At 56.5% G+C, this 14339-nt stretch overlaps 1 protein-coding gene across 1 annotated transcript in view; it reads left to right on the top strand.

Moving 5' to 3' along the window:
• THSD4 (thrombospondin type 1 domain containing 4) overlaps nucleotides 1-14339 on the top strand; it is a 484828-nt gene that overhangs the window by 67148 nt on the left and 403341 nt on the right. Inside the window, 2 exon segments of the mRNA XM_072951118.1 lie at nucleotides 9525-9671; nucleotides 9674-9888. Of these exon segments, the coding sequence (XP_072807219.1) occupies nucleotides 9525-9671; nucleotides 9674-9888 (362 nt within the window).

Raw genomic sequence — 14339 nt, 5'->3', positions numbered from 1 at the left:
CTGTTTTGACTGCCCTGGTCGGCTTGGGTTGCGGGTAGGCCACTGCTGTTGAGAGCATGAGGCCAAGTGGACGGGCCACCGAGCCGAAGAACACAGCAGGTGGCGGCTCCTGCCTCCCGAGGAACCGCGGAGCCCCGCGGGGCGGCCCTGGCGCCCGGGCGCACGCGCCGCACCGCTTTCTGGCTGTAACCGAGGGTGATTTCCCTGCAGCTGTTGATGAAAGAGCCCGCTCAGTTTCAGCAGGGAGAGTGTTTCCCATTATGCAGATCACATTCAAATATTTACCTCATTCTATCACTCTGGCTGGGCCCTGCCTCTGAGCAGCAGTGGAAAGGCATCGGGCCTCCCAGGCGCCGCGCTTAGGGACGATCTTCTGCGCTTAGAGCCCGTCTTTGCTGGCAGTGGGGACCCCTGGGCACCACCTACGGGATTGCCTCTCTTTTGTGGTACTTGAAGCGAATCAGTGTGTGGCAAGGAATGTCAGTGCTCTTCCAGGAAAAATCAGCCTGTTAGCACTGGAAGGGACCCCAGCCCTCATCGAGCCCAGCCGGTTCGGGTTACTGATACGGAAACTGAGGTCCCGAGCCGCAGACTGGCTTGCCCCAAATCAGAAAGTGAGTACCAGCAGACTTGGGACGAGAGCACGGGCCCAGCCCTGCGTTTCCCACGGGTCTCCCTTCCCTCTGCTTCCGTCTTTCCACAGTTCCTGTTGCTCCTCTTTCCTTCAAAGCGCATCTCAGATGGGGTCTGCTCAGTGTGGATTCCACGTTAGGCAGGGACCGTTCTCTGAGTGTCTTCCTGTCCCCTGTGATGGACTGCAGGTTGGCCTCTGCTTGGGTGGAGTATCTGGGGGCTCAGGGAGTGGCAGCCTGTGGGGGAGGCCCACGGCCCAGAGGGTATGCTTGGTTGAGTGTTTTCCTCCTAGTGTCTCACCTAGAGGTCTCCAGGGGCCAGTGGTTCTCAAACCAGAGGGTGCACTCAGACTACTGGGGGAAGCTTGTGTAAAATGTATGTTCTGGTGTGGGAGCCAGGAATCTGCATGTCTCAAGGAGACGTGAGAGTGGTTCTGCTGTGGCTACCACGTGGGTCACACGTGGAGAAACAGCACAAGACTGGGGGTGGGAGGATGAGGGCGTCTCCATGCAGCTCTCCAGCGTCTGGGTCTGAGCTTGTACTCAATACCGTATTTGTGGATGCATGCGGTAGAGTTTGATGTGCCTGAGATAATTTACTGTGAGAATTCGCCACCTGGGAGGACGCGGGCGTTGGGAGGGGGCCTGAGGGCCTGGCAGACAGGGCTGGAAGCCGCGGGGCCACCACGCTCACGGCGGCTCAGCTGCTGGGTGACTGGGGACGGATTTCCCTCTGAACGGCTTTGGCCCAGGCCTGGCATTCCTCCCTCCACACATGTCTCCCTCTCCCTTGGCCTCCACTCACTCGTTCCTTGCTATGGTTCTGTACAAATGCATCCTTTTAACTGTCCCTGAAGTGCGTTTGTAGAAGTCACTTCTGTGTAAACCACGACGTGGAGGGTTCCGGCGCAGCGGTCAAGGCTGAGTGCGCTGTGGTCCAGTCTCCTGGATTTGCCAGACTCCTACATCCATTTTGCAGCTGGCGGCGTTGACGTTATGCGGAGAGATACGATTCGGGGCTTTTGCAGTGTGTTGTGTCAGAGTTGAGGCTGGCGGTTGAGGTGTGGGGCTGAAGTTGGGCCTCGGAGAAAACCTCATGGAGGTCCTTCCCCGCGGCCTGCTTGGAGTCTGGAGCTTCCTTACCCAGACGCCCCCGCCCAGGGAACGCATGTCCCGGCTCTCCAAGACTCTACTCCCTGGGCTCAGACCCCAAGGTGTGCTTTTGTCACGTTTGCTGTAGCGGGTTGACTTGGTTATGTGGCTGAAACCAAACCTCCGTTTTCCAGTCTCCTCCATAAAGAGACCTCAGAGCGTCCGACCCTGCACGTGACTTGTTTTCGATGAAGAACAGATGGTGGGTTTAATTTTGTAGAAAGAAAATTAGAAACCAGTGATATTTTACATGATTTCACATTAGTGGTGAAACCAAATACACCGAAAACATGTAGAGCTGTTCCCAGTTAGGGATCTACTGGTGGGAATGGGAAATTCCCAGAGCTCTCTGGGCTGGAAGGAGGACCACCGCCAACTCTGTCTACCCTGTGCCTCCCCCGATCCCCAACAGTCTGTTCTGAATTTTTCTCCATTTAATATATTTACTCTTTATTTATTGAGCGAGCAATAGTGTAACCATGACGGAACCTTCTTAAATCACACGAAAACTGACCCTGGGTCCAGCTTCGGTAACAGATTGTGTTTCCGTTTTTCCACGTCCCCGTCCAGGCTGTGTTGCGGTGCCTGCGGACTCTTTGCATGACTGTAGTCACGGTGCAGCCACAAGCTCGCGTTTGGCGCTTCTCACCGGGTGTTAGGTTGCAGGGCTGTGTCCACGTCACGCTGCGTGGGTCCTGGCTGTGACGCTTCGTTGTCATGAAGCCCTCGTTGACTTGACCGTCCTTCTGTTTTCATCACGTATGTCCATCCTTTTGAAGACGGCGGTGAAATAAAGCGCAGCCACAACCCCTCAGGCCCTCCAGTCCTTCCCTAAGACCGCTTGCTGTCTGTCCCTGTGGCCTCCTCCTCGCTCGGCCCCTCTCGTCTCATGGAGACCCTGGCTCTCTGGTTACGCTGGCCTGTGGTCAGCTGTGGTCTCCACACCCCTCCAGCCCCGGACTCCCTCAGTCCCAAGGCTCCTACTGCATCAGGACCACCTTGGGTCACATCCCAATCATGGCTTCCTCTCCAAGTCCTGTGCCAACGGCAGACCTGGCTTATTTCACATTATCTCAGTTACAACAGTTCATCTGTGTATTATAATATTTGCAACCACTTAGATACCATTCAGAGTTCTTCACTGCCAGCCACAAGCCACAGAAACAAATATGAGTAACAGGGAATTTCCTGGAACCAACCTAGGAAGCAGGCGGGCGCCTGGCACTCCGGAGAGCGACAGGAAGGGGCCCAGAGCACGGGCAGTGGGGCGGGACGAAGGGCCCAAGCCACTGGTGGGCTCTTAGCCACTTCCCTGGAGGTTCAGAGTCCAGGCAGTGTTGGTTGGCGCACCTTGCTTACCTTGGCTCCAGCCGGCAGCGTCCCTGAATGCGTCGCTGTCACACTGCATCCAGCGTGGAGGGGCGAGTTCCTAAAGGACCCCGGGAAAGGGGAGCGAGTGCCGGGCCACCCTGCACACGCATCCCGCCATCGGTGCACATTCACACAAGCTTTCCTAACTTCCACACAGCCGGCCCCAGAGTGTGGTTAGTTACGGCATCCAGCTCCGAACCCCAAGTCTGGGGGACGTCAGTTCCCCTTTAGTTCCGCCTCCACCGCTTGACTTAAACAGGGCTGTGACCGCCTTGGTTCTCTTGCTTCTCTGAGCGCCTTCCCCTTTCTCTGCTCCCTGGCCCGTGCCCCACGGTGACCTGTCACAGGCAGCAGAACGTCAAGCCGTCATCTGTGTGAGAGGAAGGGGCTGTCAGAAGGCCCAGAGCACACCTCCTCCTCGCCCCTAACCTCGCCCTGGACTGGACCGATCCTCATCTCCGGGGAAAGGGCGTGGCACGGTGTGCGGACTGAGACAGGTCTTCTCTTCTAATCCTGTTATTTTACTCTGACACCCACCCTGCCCCTGTTCTTGCAAACCTCCAGTGGAGCCGAGAGAGCGCCTGTCTGACCTGAGGGCTGGGCCTGCAGCTTATGCGTTGCAGAGCTTGGTGACGGAGCTCTCCCCGCGCGGGGAGGAAACGGAGGTCCTCCGCGCTCCTGCGCCGGCCGGTGGTGTGTGTGACGCTTCACCGCGTTATTCACATCCATCTACCCAGCGATGCTGCCAGACCTGCATCACAGTCCGTCCCTGGATACGCAGGGACTGGTTCCAGGACCCCCAGGCTTCCAAAATCTGCAGCCGCGCAAGTCCTTTCTGTGAAGTGGTGAGGTGTGTGTAAGCTGCGCGTCCTCCCATGCACTTCACGTCGCCTCTGGATCACTCCTCGTACCCAGCACGACGTAAAGGCTCTATCAATAGTTGTAAGTGCAACGCCAACGTCATATAAAGAGTTGCCCGGTCAAGCAAGGCAAAGTCAAGTTTTGCTTTTGGGGACTCTGCGGCACGTGCTTCTCCGAATGTTTTCAGTCTGAGGTTGGCGGAACCCAAGGTGTGGGAGCGGTGGATACAGAGGGCATTTTGTTTCTTACGTGTACTTTCAAAACCCACGCTTCATCCACTCAGGCATCCGGTGTCCGTGCCCACATCTGCAGGCTGGAAGCAGAACTCCTTGAAATGCGTCTTGCATCAGACACAGAGCTTGTGTTGAAGCAGTTCAGGCAAAGAGCGGGTATGTCTTGCGTCTCCTGATTACATCTTCTTTCTGTCGCCGTCCAGGCTGCCTCCTGCTTTCAGTGGCAGATCTCACCTCTTTCCTGGGAGGCTGAAGCCATCCAGTACGCACTTCACCGCCCACGCCTCTCCTTACAGCAGGATATCACTTTTTCTTAACAGAAGATCAAAGAGCAATAATTATTTGTTTCCACCTAATGGTCTGTAAGTGGGGCTATTCCCTAAATACTGTCTTACCGCTTGGCTTTTTCTCAATGACTAATGCATTAGCGGTCAGCTTTAACAGACGCAAGTCCACCTCATCCGAGCAGCGAAGTGGTGTCCCAGCGTTTGGACGGACTGGGTTTGGGAGACTTAACCAAGCTCCTCCTCACGGACACTTAGGTTGTTTGCAGAGTTTTGGGATTTCGTTCTTACAAAAAATGAGGCAATAAAAGTCCTTCTGTGTACACATTCATGCACTAGTTCTGAGCGCTTCTATAGGGTGGATGACTGAGAGCAGACCTACTAGCTGGAGGGTACGTACACTGAAAGCTGGGTGGGGACTGCGGCGTCCCCTGCGAAGAAGTGCCCCAACTCAGACTCCCGCCAGCAGCGAGCGTTCCGGCCACGTCAGTGTCGTCCGACTTTACCATCTTTGCTGATCTAACGGGAGTAAAACGGGATTCCGCCGTGTTCGCTTGCGTTCATTTCTTTACATGTGATGTGCTGTGTGTGTTGGGTTTGTTTTCCTCAGCTGCTCAGCCTGGGCGGCTGTAACAGAACCCCGTTCACTGGGCGGCTCAGACAACAGGAACTTCTGTCTCGCAGCTCCGGAGGCTGGGAAAGTCCAAGGTCAAGGTGCTGGCAGGTTCGGTTCCCCAGTGGGGGCCCTGTCCCTGGCTTGCAGGTGGCTGGCTTCTCACTGCGTCCTCTGAGAGGGAGGGAGTTCTAGTCGCTCTTCCTCTTCTAAGGACGCTAGTCCACGCCGGTGGCATCTTCCAAGCCTGGTTAACCTCCAAAGGCCCCACCTCCAAATGCCGTCACAGTGGGGCAGGGCTTCAGCACCGGAACTTCGAGGGGGACACACACACCGAGTCCAGACACCTCTCACTCGTGCATGGTAAACCACTCACTCGTGCGTGGCCTTTGCGCCTCCTTCCATGGCTTGTTTGTCTTTTTCTTACGGATTTGCTAGCACTCTTTATAAACGAGGGGAATCAGCAGTTTGGGGTCATTTGAGAAGCGCCTCGTGTTTCCCGCCTCAGTCTCTACACACTGCACGTGTCTCGGGGAAGGGACAGCGTGCTGGCCGTTTCCAAGGCTTCGTGTTTCTATTATTTGTTTGTTTTTGTCTTTCACCATGTCTTTGGTTTTGCTGTTTGTCGCTGCCTAACTGAGGGCCTGTTAGTTAATCCTAATTTTAGGAATATTATGTCTCAGAACACTTGGAAGGTTTCCCAGAAAACTCCCAGACCATCAGGAAAGGAGGAGGCAGCAGGGTCTTTAAGAGGGCTGAGAAGGAGCGGGGCCGGGGGAGAGAGTGGTGCAGCTGGGAAGCTGGCCTGCAAAGCTCTCCTCCCTTTATTTAAAAAAAATTTGTCTTCCTTTCTTTCTCCTTCCCTGCATTTCCCGCCTTCCCTCCTTTCTGTTTCTCTGTCTTTTCCCCCGTTTCTGGCTGTGTACACTTCTGGAGCATGTGGCTGGATTCCCACCATGGGGACTGAGATGGAATTTCAAGTCACTCACCATGATTCAACTTTATAAATTAGAGAATTCTTATGAATAGAACCGGATGGAATGTGGTTTCATGTTTTCTCTCCCCGGGGACCCTGCCCAGTTTGGCAACAGGAAACTGAATTAAGGGTGGGATTACTTCTAGGAAGTGGTTTTTCAGTCTAGCTGCGCGGCTAATCCGCGCGTTACAGTCCGAGCTATCTGTTAACGAGGGCAAAGGAAACGTCCAAATGTGCCAGGAGCATGCTTCTGCCCTTGTACGTTCCTCCCGATCATCCTTCTGCTGGAAGAACTATCGAAGTGGGTTTATTTCTCTTCATTTTACCCTTCTGTTTTCCAGCAACACAGGCAGGGAGGCACCAGGCTGCATGGAAAAAAAAAAAAAAAAAGAACGCTAGGCTAGGAATCCAGGGACCTCAGTTTCAGTCCTGCCTGCACCCCTCATTGGCCTGAGACTGTGGGCAAGTCACCCATCTTCTCGGGGCCCCAGTTTCTTCCTGTAAAAGGGCCAAGATAACCAGCCTCCCAGGGTGGCTTGGGGCCCCCTAAAGTGGAACCTGGGGCTGGTGGCGCCCACACCACGCAGGTGAGCCGTGTGCCCAGGGCCGGACCCTGAGGAGGAGCCCAGCGAAGCCCACCGCCGTCCTTCCTGGTCCTGGGAGCTCCGACACATGGTGTTAGTGTCTTAGGGCTGTTGTCACAAAGAACCACAAACTTGGTGGCTTACCACACCAGAAATGTATTCCCTCACAGTTCTGGAGGCCGGAAGCTCAAAATCAAGGTGTGACCAGGCCAGTGCCCCTTCCAGTTACGAGGGGGCAGTCCTGCCCTGAGTCTTGCAGCTTGTGGCAGCCCCCGGCCTGTGGCTGCGGGCCTCCCGTCTCTGCCCCCGTGGTCACGTGGCCTTCCCGCCTGTGTCTTCTCTTCTGCGCCTTCTAAGGACACTTGTCGTCAGATTTAGGGCCCACCCGGAAAAGCTAGGATGACCTCATCGCAAGATCTTAACTTACTTACACCCACAAGGACCCTCTTCCCCAAAAAGGTCACGTTTACAGGTTCTGGGGGTGGGGCATGGGCACCTCTCTGGGAGCGGGGACCACTCACCCCACCACACGCGCTCTAAGGGTTACTTCTGGACCAAAACTGTGGCCCGACGTGACACACTGTTTTACAACAGGCTCAGCGAATCCACCACTGGCCTGACACCAATCAATGAGGACACGTGCAGAGGAGAGGAAGGGACAGGAGTTTGTCCTTTGTTTGACCTGTGCTGTGTCTGCAGCAGGACAGGCCTTCCCTCCTGGGTCCCCAGCTTCATGGGGATGAGTTGAGTGTATTTGCTCTTCCTGTGCCCACCCCCCACCCGCTGCTCACATCCTGGTGGAAGAAAACTGCTGCCTCCGGCCACGGAGCCTTCAGTCCTGGCCCCGCTCTGGCCGCGTGTCCGCGGGCTCCACTCCGCGTCACCCTGGACCTCTCGCTGTGGCTCTCGGAACACGGCTCCCACGCTGGCTGTCTGACGTCCAGCCTGGGCTTAGACCTCTGATTAGATGCTTGTTTTCCCCCGGGCCCCTCCGCCCTCTCACTCTTCCTGGTTCGGTTACTCACTGAACCTTCAGGAACCCAGCCTAAGCTGTCAGGGTCACCCAGAGACCCCTCTGTACCCGAGAGTGTAGTTGAAGGCGGCCCCAATTATACAAGCCCCATGGCTTCGGGGTAACTGAGCTCCCCGGAGTGGAGCCCTGCAGGGCGTTAGGGACTCCAGTGCCGGCGGCACCAACGGCTCCCACTTCCTGAGCACCTGCCTCGGGCATTTCGGTGGGGTTCTTCATCCTCTGAGTCCTAGCCCCGCTCTGGGGTAATCTCAGCGCCATGTCTCATTCCCACGGGGTGTGAAGGGGTTCAGCCTATTCTGACTTGTTCCACACAAAGGAGACAGTCCCTGTACCTTCCCACTGCTCAGGGGTATCGTGGGGACAGAGGGGTGTAACTGTGAAAGGTCTTCAAGCTCTGGGACCAAACAGCGCTGCTGAAAACCAACATCTCAAAAAAAAAAAAAAAGCCAAGGTTGTCTGGAGGCATTTATGCCCAAGGTTCACTGAAAACCCCACATTTTAAGCAAAGTCACAGTGTTGCTCGGCATCCCAAGAGTAAGAAGGACATTCCAGGAGAAGGGTCCAGAAACGCAAGAGCGACTGTCTGCTGGGGAGCATGGTGTGCCGGAGCTGCGGGCACTGGGGGCTGGGGAGACGCCAGTCCAAACCCAACGGCGGCCTCTTGACCCGGGCAGGTCACACTCTCTGAATCTCAGGTGGGAAACCTCATCTCTGAAAGGGGAGAGGGGTAGGAGCCAGGGCTGCTGGAGGACTAGAAATTACAGGTGTGTCTGGCACCAAGTGGGGTGCCTCCTCCGAGGCCTTCTCAGCCCCTCACCTCCGCACCAGGCACCCAGTGCCCGGAGCCTCTCCCAGTCTTGCACTAGCTGCGTAGAGCTTTTCTGCCGCTGGGTCCTGGCCACTCGCGGGACTCGGAGTGCTTTTCTCCTTGTCCTCGGGGCCTAGCTCCACACTGGTGTGCAGCTGGCGCTCAGAACGTGCCTGCATCACGACGGAACGCGGTGGGCTCAGGCTTAGCCCCGTGCTCGGCACGCTAGATCTCTGCAGAGTGACCAGCAAACGAACGGGAGTGTAGAGTCACCCTCTGCGAAGAACTTGAACGCTTTCTGACATCTTCACCTCTCCTGACTCACCGTGAAAGTAGGAGAGTTGATCATTATGGTCGCTAACACCTATGAGTTCACTGCCAGCTCCTGCTGTGTGAGTGGATGACCTGACAAATCTCCTACAGCCCTGAGAGGCAGCGAGGGACCATCCCTCTTTAGAACACACAGAGGTTCAGAAATTTCCCAGGCACACTGGTAGAGGTGGTGGCCGGGATGTGACTCTGGGCACCTGGTTCTGGAGCAGGGCCTCTCAGCCCCCGTATCCACTGCCTTTACCACGTGGAGACGCTGGTGGTGGCCACCTCTGCAGCTTCAGGGAAGCCCTGTCCCTCTAGCCTGGATCCCAGGGACCCATCAGAGGCCAAGGGGGACTCCTGAGGGTAAACCTAAGAGATGAGGGCACGCAGTCTCCCAGGCATGCCCCAAAGCCTGGACCACATGCGACTTCCGAAAGCCCCACGCATATATATACATACATATATACATATAAATTCTATGTAATGGCCGTGTCTGTGTAAAGACGAATACAACCCAGGCTGGATTCATTTTGCTCTCAGATTTTAACACAGACCCCGTGCCAACTCGTGCCCGATGGCCAGGCCTCCCGGGTTATATCCGGAGCCTCTGTGGGTGCAGCGGGAGCGGTGTGCGGTCCCCTAACCGGCCTCTGTCTCCACAGGTGCCGCAGCGGATGGCGGCGGCCGAGGGCGCCCCCGAGGACGGCGGCGGCGGCGCCCCGGGCCTGTGGGGCGCCTGGGGCCCCTGGTCCGCCTGCTCGCGCAGCTGCAGCGGCGGCGTGATGGAGCAGACGCGGCCCTGCCTGCCCGGCGCGCACCGCGCGCGCGCGCGGCTCCGCGGCCCCCGGCCGCCGCGCGCGCCTTCGCGGGCCACGTGGTGTCGGCCGTGCGCACGTCGGTGCCGCTGCACCGGAGCCGCGAGGAGCCCCGCGCCCCCGCCGGCCTCGACGCCAGCCGCCAGGGCCCGGCGCCGCGGGGCAGCCGGCACCCGCAGGCCCGGGCCCGCGAGCCCACCGCGGACAGAAGGTACTCGCCCGCCCGCCACTGTCCCCGCCCCCGCCCCCGCCCGGCCGCGCCCGCTGCTCTGCGTCCCAGGTCGCGCAGTATTGCTGCCTTGCTTCAGCCAGGTGGGGAGGAATTCTTGGCTCCAAGGATCTCCTTTGATCCTTTGATTTATTTTGCAGCCTCTGAAAGCGTCGAGGCCACTCCCACCCCCTCTGTGGTTCTGAATAGCCTCCGAAGTGAAGCTGCTTCTCAGAGGCCCTTAGGCCCCAACCTTAGGGGAGCCCTGCGGAGGGGGTGAAAGAGAGAGGGACCTGGAGCCGGGAGGCCTCCGCCCTAGTGCCCCTAGAGCAGCAGGGGGAAGGGGGGGTTCCTCGGCCCGCGGGCTCTGTGCATGGGGGCTGAGGACACAAAACGAGGGGCCTTTTTCTCCAGGAGCGGCTGGGAGTTTGGAACCCTCTGACGGGTCCAGCGTCTGGAGTCTGACTTGCCCCTTCCTAGGCTGTAGCTTCCAGGATTCTATGAACTTTTCCAGGAACTTTCTCCGAAGTATTTTGAGTGAACACACAACTTTGAGGATATGGCTAATTAAAGGCCTAGACTTTTTTTAGGGTCAATAAAATACGAACTCCAGAAACGGCGTTCGGGCGCCGGAAGAGCAGTGCAGCCCTGAAAGGCGTCAGCGTGCGAGGCGGGGCGGCGCCCCTGGGGAGGCGGGGCTCAGAGGACGGAAGAGCTTGTCAGTGCGCTCTGCTTTGCGGGGAGGGGTGATCAGGTTTGTCTACTTATTAATTGTTATTATTTTACTTAATGGAGGTACTGGGTATCGAACCCAGGACCTCATGCATGCTAGACATGCATCCCCACCGCGGAGCTACACCCTCCCTCCCCTACTTGTCAGCGAATCACTGAACCGACATTGACAGGTCACCCAGCACCCATTCAGCAGCATTTGCTGGGCGCTCTGGGTCCACGATCGATTCGGAGAGAATATCAGTGCAAAAGTGGTGACACTAACAACAGACAGACATTTACAGGAAGAACAGAGAGAGTGAGCGAGGCTCTCGTGCTCAGGACGCGTGCGATTTAGTCACTGAGCCAAGGTGACGCCCATCCCAACGTGCGACTAGCAGGCGGGCTGCCTCACCCCTCCTGCTGCTCGCAGCTTAGACATTGGCATCGGTGGCCACCCTCTCCCCTTATGGCTGGAGCCGCGTGAGAAGGCCCAGCCCGGAGCTGCAGGGGGAGAGGAGGTGCCACCCGTCTGCCCCCATCAGCCTCACACTCCGGACCTGGTCAGTAGGAGCTTGGAGAGGGGCGGCCGTTTCACAGAGAAGGTGCTCCAGCCGGATTCTGAATGATTCACCGAATCCGGGTTGATGGCAGGGCGAGGTGAAGAAGGGAGACTGCCGAGGCCTGGCGCGGCCTGTCAGTGGGAGAGTAAAGGAGACAGCAGCTGGGAGAGGACGCTTCTTTTTTTCCCCCCTCTTCCTGCGTAGAAAGCCGAGGGCACTTCAGCGTCGCTCGGGGACTGAGGGGCTGCTGCAGGCAAAGGTGCGGATGTGACCTTGTCTCCTTTGATCCCGACCACCACCCCCTAATAACATGGCTGCCCAGTCCCTTGTCTGCAGCGCTCACGGCCAGTGCATCTTAGCCTTCAGAGCTGTTTGGGTTTTAGAAAGGTAACTGGGGGTCTGTTTCACAGGTTGTGTGCTGTGGGGCCGCATTCCATCATCAAACACGTTTACTTTGGCAGCGAAACATACGAGTGTTCACATCAGATAGGATGAAAAAGAAATTAAAAGACCGTTACGAAGCCTTATGTCCATTAAGGTCAGGTTGGCTGCCCAGTGAGTTTTACCACCAAACAGGAAAAAAAAAAATCAAAGAAAAGGAAAGAAAAACTTGGTTTTCAAAATTCTTGGTTTCAGAACTGCAGATTTATGACAGCTGAAGATTGTCGAATACCTGCTCCGTGCCAGGCACTGTTCTTGTCTCTTTGTACTGACAACCCTATGAGATAGATGCTAATGTTAACCCCCTTTTTAGAGGGGAAGAAATGGAGCCCAGAGAAGGAGAGTAACTTGCCCAAGGCCACACAGCTAGTCTGCCAAGCGTTAGGACTGGAACCCAGGCAGTCCTGGCTCTGGGACCGATGAAGTAGATGTTACACACGAGGGATCAAAGGCTCTAAGGATGAAAGACTTGGAAGAGCTGGGGTTTGAGGGTGCTGCTGACTCCCAGATCCCTGGAGGACTGGTGACCTCTCTCCTGGCCTCTGTGGTTGAGACCCGAGGAAGGCTGCGCAGGGAGCAGGCTCACGCTGGCCGCTGGCCTGGGCTGCAGGCATTCCAGCCCGTGCGTTTTGGCAGCAGGGATATTTTTTCTTCTTCTTCTTCTAACTTATTGACAAGGGGCCAGTTACTGTTTACTACGAAGTTCCTACAAGTTTCTATCCTGCTCTTGTAATTTGACAGTTTCAGATGAGACAATCCAAACGTTAGTCTGGGAGGCCCGCGCTGCCGACAAACGTGCAGCTCTTCCTGGCTGACGAAAATCACATTTGCTTATGTCACTAGTCGTTAGGAGCTTGCATAGGACATGTGACCCCAGAAGAAATGTCAGTGTGTTCTCCGGATGGCTGGCTGCCTTGCTCTCTGTTTCAGGTTTGAGGTTTGAGGCGAAGGCTTCAGGGCTTAGATGTTCAAGAAACTGTGAGGTTGCTGTGCTACGCAACCGAAAACCTAATTGGAGCCAGATAACAGAAAACACAAAATGATTCAACCTTCTAACAAGTATTTATCAAGCACCTGCCGTTGTAAGGCCCTGGACAGACACAAAGGTGTAAAAACCAGGTTAGGGACCCTCCGGGCTTTTACTGACAGGCCAGAGCAGCTGTTTGCAAACGTACTGTTTTTTGAAGCATAAGAGTCCTTCGTGCAAAACCAGTCTTAGGTGGAGGCTCAGTCTGTCACACAGATAGAGCTGAACTGCTCCGGTTGAAGCCTCAGAGACATCGCTGTAGAAACCCGGGGTCTGGGTCCCAGGGCAGCGGTGGTTTTCAGCCTCGGTTGACTATCAGAATCCTTTGCCCATCTTTTAGAAGTCTTGACATCCTGGTCACATCCCAAACCAACATCTGGATCTCCAAAGGCTGTACTCGGACATGGATGTAATTCCAGTCCAGCCAAGGACAGGAACCTCTGATCTGGAAGTATCTCTTTGGAACCTCAAGGTTTTGTGGGAAATAATTTGAGAATCAGTATTGTCCAGCAGGATTTTCCAGGTTCGGGGTAGCCTGCTCAGAAAAGGCTTCCACAAAGGTGGCCTCCCCTGGGATTTCTTCACAGCCATAGTGGCCTGGGGAGGCTTGGGTCGGGAGACTTCAGCCTGCAGATCTTGGCCAGCAGGTTCCATAATGCATTCTACCAAGCCCCCCCTCTCTCCGTGCCCAAGGCTGTGTCCCTGGGACGGCTAAAGGGGGAGGAGGTATGCAGGTGAGTCGGGCAGCCGTGCAGCAGCTCACACCTGTGAAATTAAGACTGTCCTCAGTAGGAGAGCCTTCCCCCTCAGTTTCTGGAACTGGGTACCTGCAGACTGGAGGGAGCCCAAAGGGGCCCCTGTTGTGGCAGACCTTCCCTTTTACGACACTGAAACCAGATGGATTTCCCATTCCCGAAGTGTCTAGCAACAATGGCTTCCAAAGAGAGGCCCTGCTGCCCAGAGTCCAGGTACACACGCCTACAGAACCTGCTGTAAATACCTGCTGGCCAGGTTCCCTCGGCTTCCACAGAGACAGGATACGAGGGCAGCGCCCGCCGCACTCTGAGGGCCACTTCACGACCTTCGTCATGCTCTGGTTGCCACGCAGCCCGCGAACAGGCAGGCGTTCCTCCCCAGCGGGCTTCCTTACGCTCGCCTGCCTGAGCCGGTTCTCCTGGCCATTGCGTGCGTGAAGCAGCTGGACTCTGGGGGTGGGATGCTGGGTGCTTTAATTCAGAGATTTGTTTTCAGATAGGGAGCGCCTCCCCCTACAGGCGTGGCAAGTCGAGAACTGTCACCTACTGGAGACAGTGGTGGGAGCCTGGGGCAGGAAAGTCACGGCTGTGAAATCATGGCCACTGTCTCCCCTGCGCGGACGGAGAGCGCCGTAGCCTCCGGGAATCAGAAAGAGGTTGCGGAGGGGGGCTTCCCAGAGCCCCCAGAGAAGTCGATCCGTGTTTCCTGCTGGGAGGGTTCTGGCTAGCTCAGCGATCCCGACGCCCAGGCTGTGCAGGCCCAGAGCTCGAGAGCGGTTTGCGGTCAGTTTTCAATTATTGGGTTTTTTTTTTTTCTTTGAAATATTGGTCTTTATTTGGAGTCAGCTTTTTAACCAGAACTTCCGATGTCGGGGGCAGCGGGAGCGAACCCAGCCTGAGAGGCTGCGGACGCACGAGGGCGAAGAGCCCGGCTCTGGCGCCGGGGGGCCCGCATCT

This window comes from Vicugna pacos, chromosome 27, assembly GCF_048564905.1.
Source record: "Vicugna pacos chromosome 27, VicPac4, whole genome shotgun sequence".
Lineage (NCBI taxonomy): Eukaryota > Metazoa > Chordata > Mammalia > Artiodactyla > Camelidae > Vicugna > Vicugna pacos.
The sequence above is the reverse complement of the archived record's forward strand: the minus strand, read 5'-3'. Positions and strand labels throughout refer to the sequence as shown.